The following is a 13,444-nucleotide window of genomic DNA, read 5'->3' as shown; positions in this document are numbered from 1 at the left end:
TTTTGCAGTATGACTGCAAATGATCAAAATATGGACACTGAAATCCATCTCTGATATGAAAGACAAATTCCAAGAGCAACTGTATATCTGGAGTTCCAGTTTATATACCGACACACATAAGAAAATTCACTTTTTAACTTATATAGCCAATACAGATCCAGTGTGATGTCGGAACTCAGTAATTTAAAGCAACACTATACTCTAAGAATTAGGAAATGAATAAACAGTGCTCAGGTAAAGTGTGTTTTGAAGGAAATGACATAGTAACAGAGGAGTCTTGGTGAGTTTGAGATTGAGCCTAAAGTGAGATTAACAGCAATAACTAACAAGTTCTATTTGTACAGCAACATTAACAACATGAAGCACCCCAAGGCATTTAATAGGAACATTGTAAAACGAAATGTGACACCAAGCCATGTAAGGAAGTATTAGGTCAGATAACGGGAAAATTGATAAAGAGGTAGGCTTTATTTTAAAAGGAGGCAAGCAAAATAGGGAAACAGGTATAGGGAGCAGATTTCATAGTTTGGGCTCTAGCCAGCTAAAGGCATGGGCAGAAACCATCAAGCAAGTTACAACACTGGCATTGTTTGGATGACTTCCAATTTATCGAGCGTAGGAATTGGTAGAAGTGCCAGGAATGTGCTGGAATAGTCCAGTCTAGAGATAAGGCATGAATGAAGGTTTCTGTTGCTGATGAGGCTAGACAAAAGCAAAATTGAGTTACGTTGCACAGCTGGAACTATATGGGCTTAAACATGTCACCAGTATGAGGTCAGTAGCTCACCTCAATTAAGTGCAGTATCACATTTGTGAACAGACTGGCTTAATTTCTGATTGCCATGGTGAGGAATGGAGTCAATTGTATAATTTAATATTCTCTTTGAGAATAAATGTTTTAAAAATTATTTAATTTGCCCTGTTGACTTGGCATAAAACGTATTTCAAATGATCTATATTTTACTTTGAATCAGCAGTGACACTGATCATCCACTTGTCTAAGTGCTCCTATTCCATCAACATGCAACTTTTTTTATGTTCAAATTCGTTGTTTACCTCACCTTTCTCTGTACCTGCTGAGCTTTCTCCAGCCTTACAATTCCTCTGAAAACTCTACTCCAGCAGTATTTCCCTCACTTCCTTCAAACCACTATTGACTGCTCTGCCTTCGATTTCAAGTTGTCTGCATGAACTTTTTTAAAAAAACTCATTGAAATCGTCACTTATCCTGAAGTCTGCTTGCTCTTATTTAAGGCTTTGAGGTATTTTATTACATTAAAGGTGTTATAAACGTTAGATGTTGTGTAAGGGTTAAACGTGCAGTTTGTGAATTTCACTTTGTGAATATTTTATTTCAGTGAAAGCAGTCGTTGGCGCAGCTGTTGATGAATGGCTATGCCTGCTTACTTTAGTTGTGAACGGATGGAAAATGGTACATGGAGAAAGATCAGATTTACCCTTTCAATAACTGTAGCATCATGGGTTCCTATCCACCCCACCCACCAACAGCTACATTAATCAACTATCTTCCAAAGCAGTTGTTAGTATACAATTATGTTGCCCTTAATTGGGAGCAGTCTCAGCTTTTCTATGAAGTCTATATTCCATGGAAAATGAAAAGAGTTGGAAACAAAATGTTATTGGTTGCCTGAACAAAATATATTCCACAGAATTTATCCTGTCCATAATTACTCCAAGCAGCTACCCTTATTGGATATCAGATGCACTAGAGTGAAAGTCGATCTCATGCAAAGGTTGACCCCCTACTTTTGGCCAAAAAGTCTGGAATTTTCCATATATCTCATGTAAAAGTTGACTCGTGTTCTTCACAGATAACTGATCAACAATTGTTGATGGCCTCCAGTCCATTGTCCAACCCGCTTTGCTGTATTCCGGGCCTCCAGTCTGCTGCCTATTCTGTTCGGCTCTAGGTTTTCCAATCCAGAATTACCATAATTTGTTTTTTTTTTCCTTAAATTCATTTAGCGATCAGTTGGGCTTCTGCTAATGATATGAACTTTGGGCATGAATTTCACCCCCTGAAATAGAGTATCCATATAATTGTCAACCCCATAAATTTAACCTTAAAGTCTAAAAAATTCAACCTTTTGCAGGAATATATATGATATACAACATGAATCATTTCTCACTATCACAGATATTAATGGCCAGATGGAGTTTGTTGTGGGAGATCATTAGTTATGCTCATCTGAAGGAGAGACTGTCCCTGCATTCTGCCCATACAAAATGACCATCCTGAGAGGTCATAGTGGCATATAGTATGGAAACAGACCCTTTGGCTCAATTTGTCCATGCCATCCAGGTTTCCTAATTGAAGTAGGCCCATTTGTCTGAATTTGCCCATATCCCTCTTTCCTTACCTTTCCTATCTGTGTACCTGTCTGAATGTCTTTTAAATGTTGTAATTGTACCAGCCATCACCATTTCCTCTGGCAGCTCATTCCGTACACGCATTACCTTTGGTTTGAAAAAGGTTGCCCCTTAGGTCCCTTTTAACTCTTTGCCCCTCTCACCTTAAACCTATGTCCTGTAGTTTTGGACTCCCCATCCTGGGGGAAAAAGACCTTGTCTATTTCCCTAACCTTGCCCATCATGATTTTATAAACCTCTATAAAGTCTCCCCTCACCCTCTCACGCTCCAGGGAAAATAGCCCCAGCCTGTTCAGCCTCTCCTTTATAGCTCAAACTCTCCAACTGTGCGAACATCATTGTGAATCTTTTCTGAGCCCTTTAAGTTTCACAGCATCCTTCCTTAGCATAGACAAAGAATTGCACTCTGTATTCCTATAGTGGCCTAACCAATTCTTGAGTATCTTTCTTTATTGTGTTGATGGAGTTGATTGTCATCAATCAGGGTTATCTGTGTGACAATAAATTTGCAAGTGCTATGTAGCATTATTCACTACCGTTTTTATTCTTTTTGGAGAATAGAGAATGCCAATGGTATATGATTGTAATGATGACTGAAGAAATACTCACGGTAAAGACACTTGAATGCTCAACAGTAATGTTTTGGGTCTACAAAAATAATACAATTGCCAGTTCTAAGAATCTTTAATGCTTGTTCCGTAACTTAAGAAATAAATCTTTGGGTTTATTGAAATTCAAGATTTCTATTTCAAATTTGGACCATTGTGGCTCACTTAGTAGCAGTAATTTACTTAATACGGTTTCAATAATGCATCACCTTTAGTTACTGGTTGCGTAAAGCTTCTGTTGAATTATATCTCTAATATTAGATGTCAAATAAAGGCACATTTGATAACATATTTCCCTCCTTTCTCAAAGATGATGAAGGACCAGTTGTGAGCAGCGATTCAGAAACGTCACTGATTCTGGCCGTTGAAGTTGGATTTTCTGACATAGAGCTTTCCACTGACCAGGACTGTGAGGAGGTGAAATCCTGAGAAGGGTTTATTCTGTTTCTGGATGTGGATCAGGCAAGCACACAAAATGACTGAAACGTTATCCGACGTATTCAGAACTGCGAAGATTGTGAGAGCAATAGTGACAATCGTTTACTCTTCCCTAGACACAGATTCTTTAGCATTTAATGTCTTGCTTTCTTCATGAGGATGCTGCAAGCTTCACTCTTGCTCTCATTCTGATATTTAAAAATGCTGTTAACAACATTCAGTGACTGAAGTGAAGAAAATAACAATTTTTGTGTTTACTTTTTTTAATTTCAATGATGGTCAACATTTTTTTAAATGTTTTTGCGACTGACTCCAGCTTTTCCAGAGATTGATCTTAAATTTTTTTTTATTAAAAGGATTAATCCTGGAATCACTGCCTCAACACTAAAAACATTCAGTTGGTGCTTTTAAGTTGTAAACTGAATTTTAAACTTGGCTCCGAGTCTTGCACATCTGTGAATCACTAGCTTTTTTTTGTGGTCAGCTTTAAGTAAGATTTATTTTGTTCAATAAAAATTTCAGAGCAGCAACTTACAGGTGCTGAAAATACTTCTAGAAATTCATCTGCCACCTCTTGCCAATAGAAGAGCATGTAATGGTATTGTGCAGGCATATTGTGTATGTATACAATGTGCTGTGATAGTAACTTAGACAGAGTGAATGTTGCAGCGACAACCTGCTTGCACTCTTAAGAATTCATGGTAGATTGGATTGTTTGAATGTTTGTGTGTATGATTCACATGTGACATTCCTCTAAGTGGCTATTAACACGCACGCACGCACGCACACACACACACACACACCCCGCTGAGCAAGTGGCCAAATAGGTTCAACCACAAGCTTTAATGGCCTTTGAGTGATTGGGACAACATATAATTCTAGTCTTTACAGAATTACGTTACATCAACCGACCTCAGCCAAAACACGATATAATGGACTTTTCTAATATTTTATGGAATTTGAATTTCAGTTGTGTGTATCATCTTTCAGCAATAGCTTATTGTACAGTCAAAAACATGGAAATGTATTAGAATTGCAGAACTGTTATACGGAGTCTGAATAAATGACTTAAGTCATGAGATTCTGCTGCGACATTTTTGTAGATAGATCTTTACATCTTTCAAAAACAACCTTTCATGTAATAAATAAAGCTGAAAAGAATGAAAGGTTCCCTAGGGAGGAAATATCACAAAGCAGCACAGTTTGTATGTTTTTGAAATTACTGTACTGTTTCTGTTGTTTAGGTAGATTGTTAACTGTTTAGACATTAACATTTGCAAATAGGCGATCTTTGATAATTTTAATGATGAACAAATTAAAAGCCCTACTGTGCCCTTAGGACCACAAATGAATAGTAATGGTCTGATATATCACCCTGATATATTATTTTGGTTTTGAAACAACACAGCCATAGGCAGTGTAGATGGTTCATTGATCTAAATATATTAGCGTTTTTGAGGTTACAGTTTGGCAGTTTTAATGTTGAAAGGAAATATGTTTGTGTATATAAGTCTGGGATTAGACTGGGTAGGAAATAGAGCCCAGTAGACATTTTAGCACCATTCTGTCTGTTGCTTGAATTTGATGATAGTTGTTAAACTTGCAAAGTTGGAAAATGAATTATAGAAAGGCATTTGACTGAAAATCTCATGATGACGAAATTGTCTTGATGTTAGCTTTTTAAAAGATGTACTTCTTCTGACTGAAACAGAAGATTAGAATTATTAAATGTTGCTGATCAAGAAAAGTATGCATGAGTGCCATTGAGAAATCTTAGACCAAAGTGGAAAGGGATAGGATGTAGAGTTGTGGTTCATCAATGCAAGATGGAAAGTCATCTAAACCATTTCCTCAAGTCACATGCTTTGCTGTACAAGAGGGTTTATTGGAAACTGCACCCGTTAACTTTTCTCCTGACAGCAGCAAATCCAGGAAAGGTTTGAATTGTTGTTTGGGTGTTTCTCGTTGCTATAAGAAAGGTCAGCTGCTCTCCTCCAGTTGCTAGCGCCTCAAAGAGAAAGATTCATCAAAGTTTGTGTGATTACATTTTACGTTTTAGTAAAATCTGGTATACAAAATTCTTGTATCATTTTCCAGCAGTGCCGTTTTATTGTGCATTTTGCAAAGACCTGCCATGATTGGGATAAGCTGATGATTAGAGGCATTGGGACTCCTGTTGCTTCTCATTTACATAACTTAGCAGTGAAACCATCTGTAAGATTGTCACATTTATCGATGAGACAAAATTGCAAAAATCTCTAAGATGTGAAGATGCAACAAAGACTTTGAAAGTGATAGAATGATTTGCAGATTATGCTAGATTTCTTGTGTCATTGATTGTGAGAAAATATCTAGATTGTGAGAAGATAACAATGGATTAGTCAGGAGTGCAGAAATATGTTACATTTTAAACTGGAGAATGTGCAGTAATGCATTTGGGGAATGCAAATAAGCAGGGAAATAAAAAATGAACAGCAGCCTTCTCAAGTGCCGAGGAGCAGAGAGATTTTGAAGTATATGTCTATTTCGAGGAAGGAGACAAGGCAAACAGATAGGAAGGTCAGGAACGCATGTGAAATAACTTGCTTTATTGGCCAAGTGTACAGTATAAGAGCAGAGAGCTTTTGCAAGGACAGTTTTAAGTACTAGCCAGACTAAAGCTAAAGCACTGCTTTTAGATCTGCTTGCTGCATTACATAAAGGTTATGAGGACATTTGAGGGGATATAGTGAAGATGTATGAGAATATTACCATGAATTCTGTGGAAAGACAGAATTGGCAAGAATTGTTTTTTATTGTATTGTAAGTTCAAGGGGCGATTTAATTGCTCTGGGTAGATCAAATAGGAAGGACCTATCTTATTTAACAAAAGATAATTACCAATGGGCACTCAGAGAATGATGGAACTCACTACCTGAAAGGGTGATAAAGGCAGACATCTTTCACCATACTTAAAAACACACTTGGTTTTGCACTAAACGTGCTGTGAGCTACAGGGCTGTGAACCAAGAGCTGGAAGGTGGATTAAATTGAATATGTCTGTCGTTTTCAGCCAGCATGGGCATGGTGCGATTACAAAATTGTATGATTTTGTGCTCATATCTGTAAACTGATTCCTGACTTAACAGCTGCACATTTCTTGACTTTAAGAAAATGATGGCCACCAGAATAGTAAAGCTATATTTTTTTTTGAAGTGGCATCACTTCGGATAATACTGTGGCACAAAAAAACACTGAAAAATTAAAGCTAACATAGAGCCATGAAGAAAGTATTAAAGAGGGTAGATTCTTGAGCACTGTTTATAGTTTTACTTTACCTTCAACAAGTGTTGACCAAAGTGTCATACTTAAAACAGTATTACTAACTTGCCCAAGTCCTGAACTTCAAACAGATGCCAATCCATGTTGCCTCTTCAAGCCTCCATTAAATATGGTTCCATCCACAGCACTGCATTGCTGTACCTACATCATCATTGGATGAAGTAAACCAAATCTTCTCAACAGGACTGCATCTTAAAACATTGTTTGTTTTTAAAGGTTTCTGCAAGGATTGCCTTTATTTTCATTTCAACAGTCAATAAGAGTCTTTCCTGTTATATGACTATCTTGGCTAAATTTGTTGGGCACCATTGATCACTCCTAAGTGGCATCAATACCAGTGAATCCCACGGTGGCATTAGTTTTGCCTCACATTCGAGCCATGTCTTTTGCTGATTCAAAGATTACATTCTTACTAAAAGGTGGGGGTGTTGGCCTAGCAATATTATTACTAGCAACCCAGGTTTAAATCCTGCCATGGCAGAAGGTAGAATTTGAATTCAATAAAAATCTTGACATCAGGGTCAAGTGATGACTCTGGAACCATTGTCTATTGTTAGAAAAAGCTATCTGGCTCACTAATGTCTTTAGAGAGGATAAGTACAACCCTTACCTTTTCTGATGAAGGGTCTAGGCCTGAAACGTAAGCTTTTGTCCTCCTAAGATGCTGCTTGGCCTGCTGTGTTCATCCAGCTCTACGCTTTGTTATCTCGGATTCTCCAGCATCTGCAGTTCCCATGGCTTATAGGTAACTCCAGACCCATGGCAATGTGTTGACTCTTAGCTGCGAATAAGCATGGGCAATAATTATTTGCCTAGTCACGTACACATCCCATGAACAAATTAAACTTTAAGTGTGTGTCCCTAAGAAGCCCATGCTCCATATGGCTTTCTCAGTTTAGATTAGAACCCGATAAACTTTAGTATTAATTTATTTTGATGAGAGGAATAAGAAGAGACTGTGTATAAAGGGTACAATTCCAAAGCGGAAGTTTGAGTAAAGCAGCCTCGGCGTATGTATGCACAAATCATTGACAGTGGTAAGGCAAGTTGTTAAAGCTGTTAATAATGAACAGAATGTCTGCCTTTACAATTAGGGACATAACTTCTTTTTTAACATCATGATAAATGTATAAAAAACTGATTGTCCTCAACTACTTTTTTGTACCCATTTTGAGCCCTGCACTTTAGGATGATGTGAAAGACTTCAGAGAGGGTGAAGAAGAGATGCATGGAAATGATACCAGGTGAGGAATTTGAATTATATAGATAGATAGATTGGAGAAGTTGGGATCGTTGTCTTTGAAGTGAAGATTAAGAGGAGATTTGGTAAGGTGCTCAAATAATGAGGGCTGGTGTTAGAAGAGGAGAAACTATTCCCATTAGTGGAAGACTCAAGAATCTGAGGTCAAAGTGGTAACATAAAAATCCTCTTTTATGCATTGAGTGGTTAGGATCTGCAATGAGCAGCATAATGGCAGATTTGTTTGTGGCTTATGAAAATAATTGATAATTATACAAAGAGAAATAAATGCAGTGCTATGGGAACGAGACTAGGTCAGTTCCTCTTTCCGTGCGTTGTAACCATTTTGATTATCTCCTATCAGTAATGTGGGATTTCAGTCCAAGAATAAGGGAAATCTGTTCGGAGAATATGTATTCCAAAAAACAATGGGGTCTGTACTTTTTTACAGTCCGTATTCTCTAATGAAAATCAATCTGTGCCCAATACTCAATTGTGAACTCGATTATCTTTTTTTTTCTCTCTTGTTTAATTAGGAATAATAAAGACAAATTAAATGTTTTTGGGTTTTGAACACTTCATATTTGGCTCCATTAATTCTGAATTTTTCCATCTTGATGACAAATTTAAATGTTTTAAAACTCCAAAAAGTCATGTTCTCTTTCAAAAGATGACACTATCTGTTTAATATCAAATTGGAATCACTAGTTGATACTAGGTAAGCGCTGGCTGCAGTGGAGTTATATTTGGTCCTGTGTCTTGCATTTAGCTTTTCAGCAGCACCAGCTGCTGTATTTTCAAATTGATCATATCAAATTTAAGTTGTTGGACATGTTTCTGAAACTTTGCATCAAGTTTTCTTTTGAAGTTGTTCAGTCAAATTAGATACTACACTTTTTTTAGACAAGCTAGTTTTGGAAAATGTACAATATTACACTTTGAAACCATTAGCTACATTTTAGAATATTGTACCTGTCTTTTATCAGAAAAGTTTTTTGTTTTCTGTTAACAGATAAAATCTACTTCAAAATCTTCAACTCCAGTGGCCAAAGGCATATTATCTTATTAATTATTGGATAATCATACTCAACTTTTGAATTTTCTTATATAATTCTATCTAATAGTATGATGGGTCAGCATTCCAGTCTTCAGTACTATTCAGAAGTTAGATAAACATTTGCAATTTTAATTCCTTGATTCAAAGTAGCTTTGTTCGGAGCCTGGGGTTACTTTGGACTAAATAGAGATGGATCTGCTGGAAGACCATTTTTATGCTGATGGTTAGAAAGGAAGAGGAGGTATGACAGATTTTTTTTAAAAATGCATTTTCTTGTGACTGTACTTCAGATATGCCCCAAACAATTTGTCTGATGTTGAAAAAGTGCATAAGGCTCATGGTTCACTTCAAATTACAGTTTGCATTTTGATCTATACTACCCACATTGTAAAATGTTCAAATCATTTAATTTAGGAGAGAATGAACACAATGTACACTTGTATCTGGAACAATTCTGGAATGTGTTACTTATAAACAGTGCAGCTATTTTATGTACTCATTTGAATTGCCTTTTCATTTACAATTATTTCTGCTACAGTTGAACATAAGGCACCTTTAAATTCTTGAGTCAAGATGAGCATTTCTGTGATCGTATGACACATGATTTTATAAATTATAAATTGTTAGCAGTACTATACTTTGAAGCTGTTTATTGCCATGCCATTTACATAGAAAATCTATTTCAATCCATTCTTGACAAACCTTTTAAAAATAGATTTTCAGGCAGTCCTGGGTTTGCAAACGGATTCCGTTCTTGAGTACATTTGTAAGCCAATTTGTACACAAGTTCGAAAACGATACAGGACAATGTAAAAAGTTGTTCATAAATATGAAAATTTTAAGTACATTGTACGTGACGTGGTTTTTTCCCAAAATTATTTTTACACTTTTTAAATGCAATTTGTTTTCTCTAGCAAGCTGTGGGAATGAGATCTGCATTCACCAAAGAAATCAATAGTTTTGGTTTCATAACATTACAGAACATGTAAATAGATTTTCGTATTGATTCATTTTAAATTTTTTTAAAAAGTTTGACCTCTTATTAATTGTTTCAAAAGCATTCCAACCAATATTTTCATCTTGCTGAAGAAAAATGCCAAGAATTTTTTTTTTAAATTGCCAGCAGAAAACACTTAGCTGCCCTGTTTCTTGTATTGATGGAGTACATTTCCATTAGAATTCACTTAGATTCATTATTTGTGCATGGAGTTACTGAAACAGCATGCTGACTAACATTTCAGTAAATTATAATCCTTGCATAAAATTTTACAAACCAAAAAAAAATTTCACTTAACCAGTCTGCAGATCGAGTCTTGACTACTAAGTTATGTCACCGACCTCTTAGAATCCCTGCTGTGTGGAAGCAGGCCTTTCAGCCCATCGGGTCCACACCAACCCTCCAAAAGAGTATCCTGCCCAAACCGACCCCCATATCCTATCCCTGTAACCCTGCATTTCCTGTGGCTATACCACCCAGCCTGTATACCCTGGAGATTATGGGCAATTGAGCTTGGCCAACCCACCCAACCTTAACATCTTTGAACTGTGGAAGGAGATCAGGGTACATCCCCACCTGAAACCCACGCAGATACTGGCATAGCATGGATAGTCACCTGAGGCTGGCATCAAACCTGGCTCCCTGGTTCTGTGAGCCACTGTGCCACCCACTTAAGCAAAAAGTTAAAAGAGCTCCTTGAAGTGAAACAGTAGTTGTGGTATTCCTGTAAACACATTATACACAGTTCAGCTGTTTCCTTGTTTCCCTACTGAAATTTGTATTTCACATGTTTACAAAATCATGACCAATAGCTATGCCACTGGCGAACTGGAAGTTTCACTTATTAGTAAATGTAACAGAGCTTTAAAAACTCTACCTGTCTTCAAATACATATGACTTTTTGTTTTATTCATTCATGGGATGTGAGCATTACTGGCTAGTGTAGCATTTATTGCCCGCCTCTAAGATTCAGCCACATTGCAACCTTTAGAACAGCACCTGTTTTCTCCAAAAAGTTCATTTAAGCTTGGTTGCTTTTTTTTGTCTGATTTCAATGTAGTAAAAGCTTGTGGCGTGGCGGTATATTTGAGTAAATCAAACCAATCCACTATTCCTGTTAGTTTTGTTCATTACCAGACATACTGGTCTTGATCAAATGTCAGTGCCCTGTTCTATGTTGGTTGGATGTTACTTAATTTGATATCATCCAACATACAAATATTTCAGTAGAATTTCTCAACAATGTGATAGACAAACTTATAATGTTGATTAAGTACTAAAGCAGTGCTGTTTGGGTGTGAAGTCCCTAATGTCTGAGTGTGTATAATGTTTATACGGATGCAGGTGACAACTTGAATTTTGAAGTTCTTCTTTGAATACTACTGACTAGTGATGTAAAACCATTTTTAAATTGGCATTTCATACTCTTGCTGCTAAAACTACAGTTAATAATGCAAGCCTTTTTTTTAAACCAGCTGGAAGGGAGATGCAGGAACCAGAAATCATCGATGCAACCATCGAATGAGGGTGACCCAATTCTCTTTGGTTATAGTAATTTAGCTGTTTCATTAAGATTTATAAATCTTCCAATATAGTGGTTTTCCATGGGCCTTTTACAAATGTGCATTTTATGTAAGGAAAAGTATTTTTTTTTTATTTTGCTCCCACCAACCCGCTTTGTGCGTTGTCTGCAAAATACTGGTGTACCATTTGTAGAAGAACAGGAAAGAGGTAGAATTAATTTGGCTCCCAAAGGCCTTATTTTCACAAAAATAAGCCTTTTTGCCATGGTGCAAATGTGAAATCTAGAGGTTGTGTGGTGTTTCTATCTACAGAGGCCTACTAAAAAGAAAGCTTTCACTATTCTAATGTAACAATTTCTGGTAGCAAACAAGTGAAATTAGGTCACCATTCAGTACAACATTCAATACCAGATTGTTGCTATAAATGGAATGTTAACAACACAAGTGAGAGGAGATTGGTCTAGATTGCTATATTTGAGAGCACATATGCCAAACCATTGCTGTCCGGACTTTTCAGTGCTGTTTTGCACTGTGTATATGGTTTATTTTGATTCACTCCCTTTTTAAATATCATTTTAATATCTTTTATTTAAGATGACTTGCCATCCAAGTGTCGTAGAACATGGGTTTCTGTTTATTTGGTCAATGGTTTTGCGCTAGAGAAAGATACATTGCCTTAAGTTTAATAGATTAGTAATGGATTTATTTGTTTTTGATGCAGCTCACTATTATTAGGTATGCTGCTTTTGTCCTCCAAAACATCAATCCAGTTGAAATATTTGTTTTGCTTTCTCAGTGCTATTTCTTCCAGTTGTTTTCATTTCTAGTAAGTACTTTTTTCGGTGAGTGTTAAGCCAAATGGCAAATGAATTGCATGGTGATAACAGTAGAATTTCTTTTTATTTGGCATATTGTTATATGCTGAAACTTGCAGGATAATAGGCTAAAATATTTTACAGTTGTATGAGCAGTTATAATACGTTTTCCTATAAAATTTTCTTTGTTTGGTGTTGGAACTATTTTCTGTTTGAAGTGAATCATTGAAGTATAATGTTTCTTCCCCTATAACGCACTTTATATTTTTTTTAAGAAAAGCTGGCATCCAAGAATGTTACTGGGGAAAGGGGATTTGCCTGATACAATCTATGACGAAGCATATTTCTTTTTTGGTTTGCCGTACTTAAAATTACTTAATCATACACTTGATGTTTGTACAAAAGTGGAGGAATTAAATTCACATGTGGGAGCATTATTCAGTAGCCTATTACTACTATTTTGTTACATAGACAAAATGTAAATATGTGCAGCTGTGTTGGTATGTACTAGGTAAAATGTTACAACAATACAAAATTTAAAAAAATTAAGTCCCAATAAATTTTGATTGAACGGTTTTCTTAACAAGTGACTTCCTTTTTTTGTGTTTCGTTTTAACTTTATTAATGGCATCTTCATGGACTGCTTCAATGTGCAAACCAAGTCTTCAAGCTATTTATTCATTGAAGGATTTTATGATTGTAAAGGTAATACTGAGAATTGGAACATGTATTCTCATTCAGTTTTCACATATAAGAATGGTAGGATAAAATGTCTTAAGATAATATACCTTTTACGAACTGGACGACTGTCCCAACTCGGGTGTGCAAAGGTCCTTCACTGATGTTGGACAGGGATGGAGAGGAAAATTTGGCATATTAGTGCTACCTCAAGAAGCATTTTACCAGTATCTTTCTGAATATGCAGTTATTTCTTGCATGCGTCCATGTTTCCCAGCTGCCAGGAAATTCTTTTAAGCATAGTTCATTCTTGACATGAGAACTTGATATTTCCTATACCAGATGCATCTTTTCTAGGCTGAAACCTCCCTAGTTT

The 13,444-nt window shown here is 36.4% G+C and overlaps 1 protein-coding gene across 2 annotated transcripts in view; it reads left to right on the top strand.

Moving 5' to 3' along the window:
• The window catches only part of rnf150a (ring finger protein 150a), a 120,172-nt gene extending 107,215 nt beyond the window's left edge, over nucleotides 1–12,957 (top strand). Inside the window, exon 7 of one of the 2 annotated variants that reach the window (XM_048537512.2) lies at nucleotides 3,310–12,957. In XM_048537512.2, coding sequence (XP_048393469.1) covers nucleotides 3,310–3,428 — 119 coding nt within the window. In that variant the 3' untranslated portion in view covers nucleotides 3,429–12,957. The remainder of the gene's footprint in view (nucleotides 1–3,309) is intronic. The other variant, XM_048537503.2, reaches the window with a different exon arrangement.
• The last annotated feature ends 487 nt before the right edge of the window (nucleotides 12,958–13,444 follow it).

This window comes from Stegostoma tigrinum, chromosome 1 (genome assembly GCF_030684315.1).
Source record: "Stegostoma tigrinum isolate sSteTig4 chromosome 1, sSteTig4.hap1, whole genome shotgun sequence".
In the NCBI taxonomy this organism is placed as follows: domain Eukaryota; kingdom Metazoa; phylum Chordata; class Chondrichthyes; order Orectolobiformes; family Stegostomatidae; genus Stegostoma; species Stegostoma tigrinum.
The sequence above is the reverse complement of the archived record's forward strand: the minus strand, read 5'-3'. Positions and strand labels throughout refer to the sequence as shown.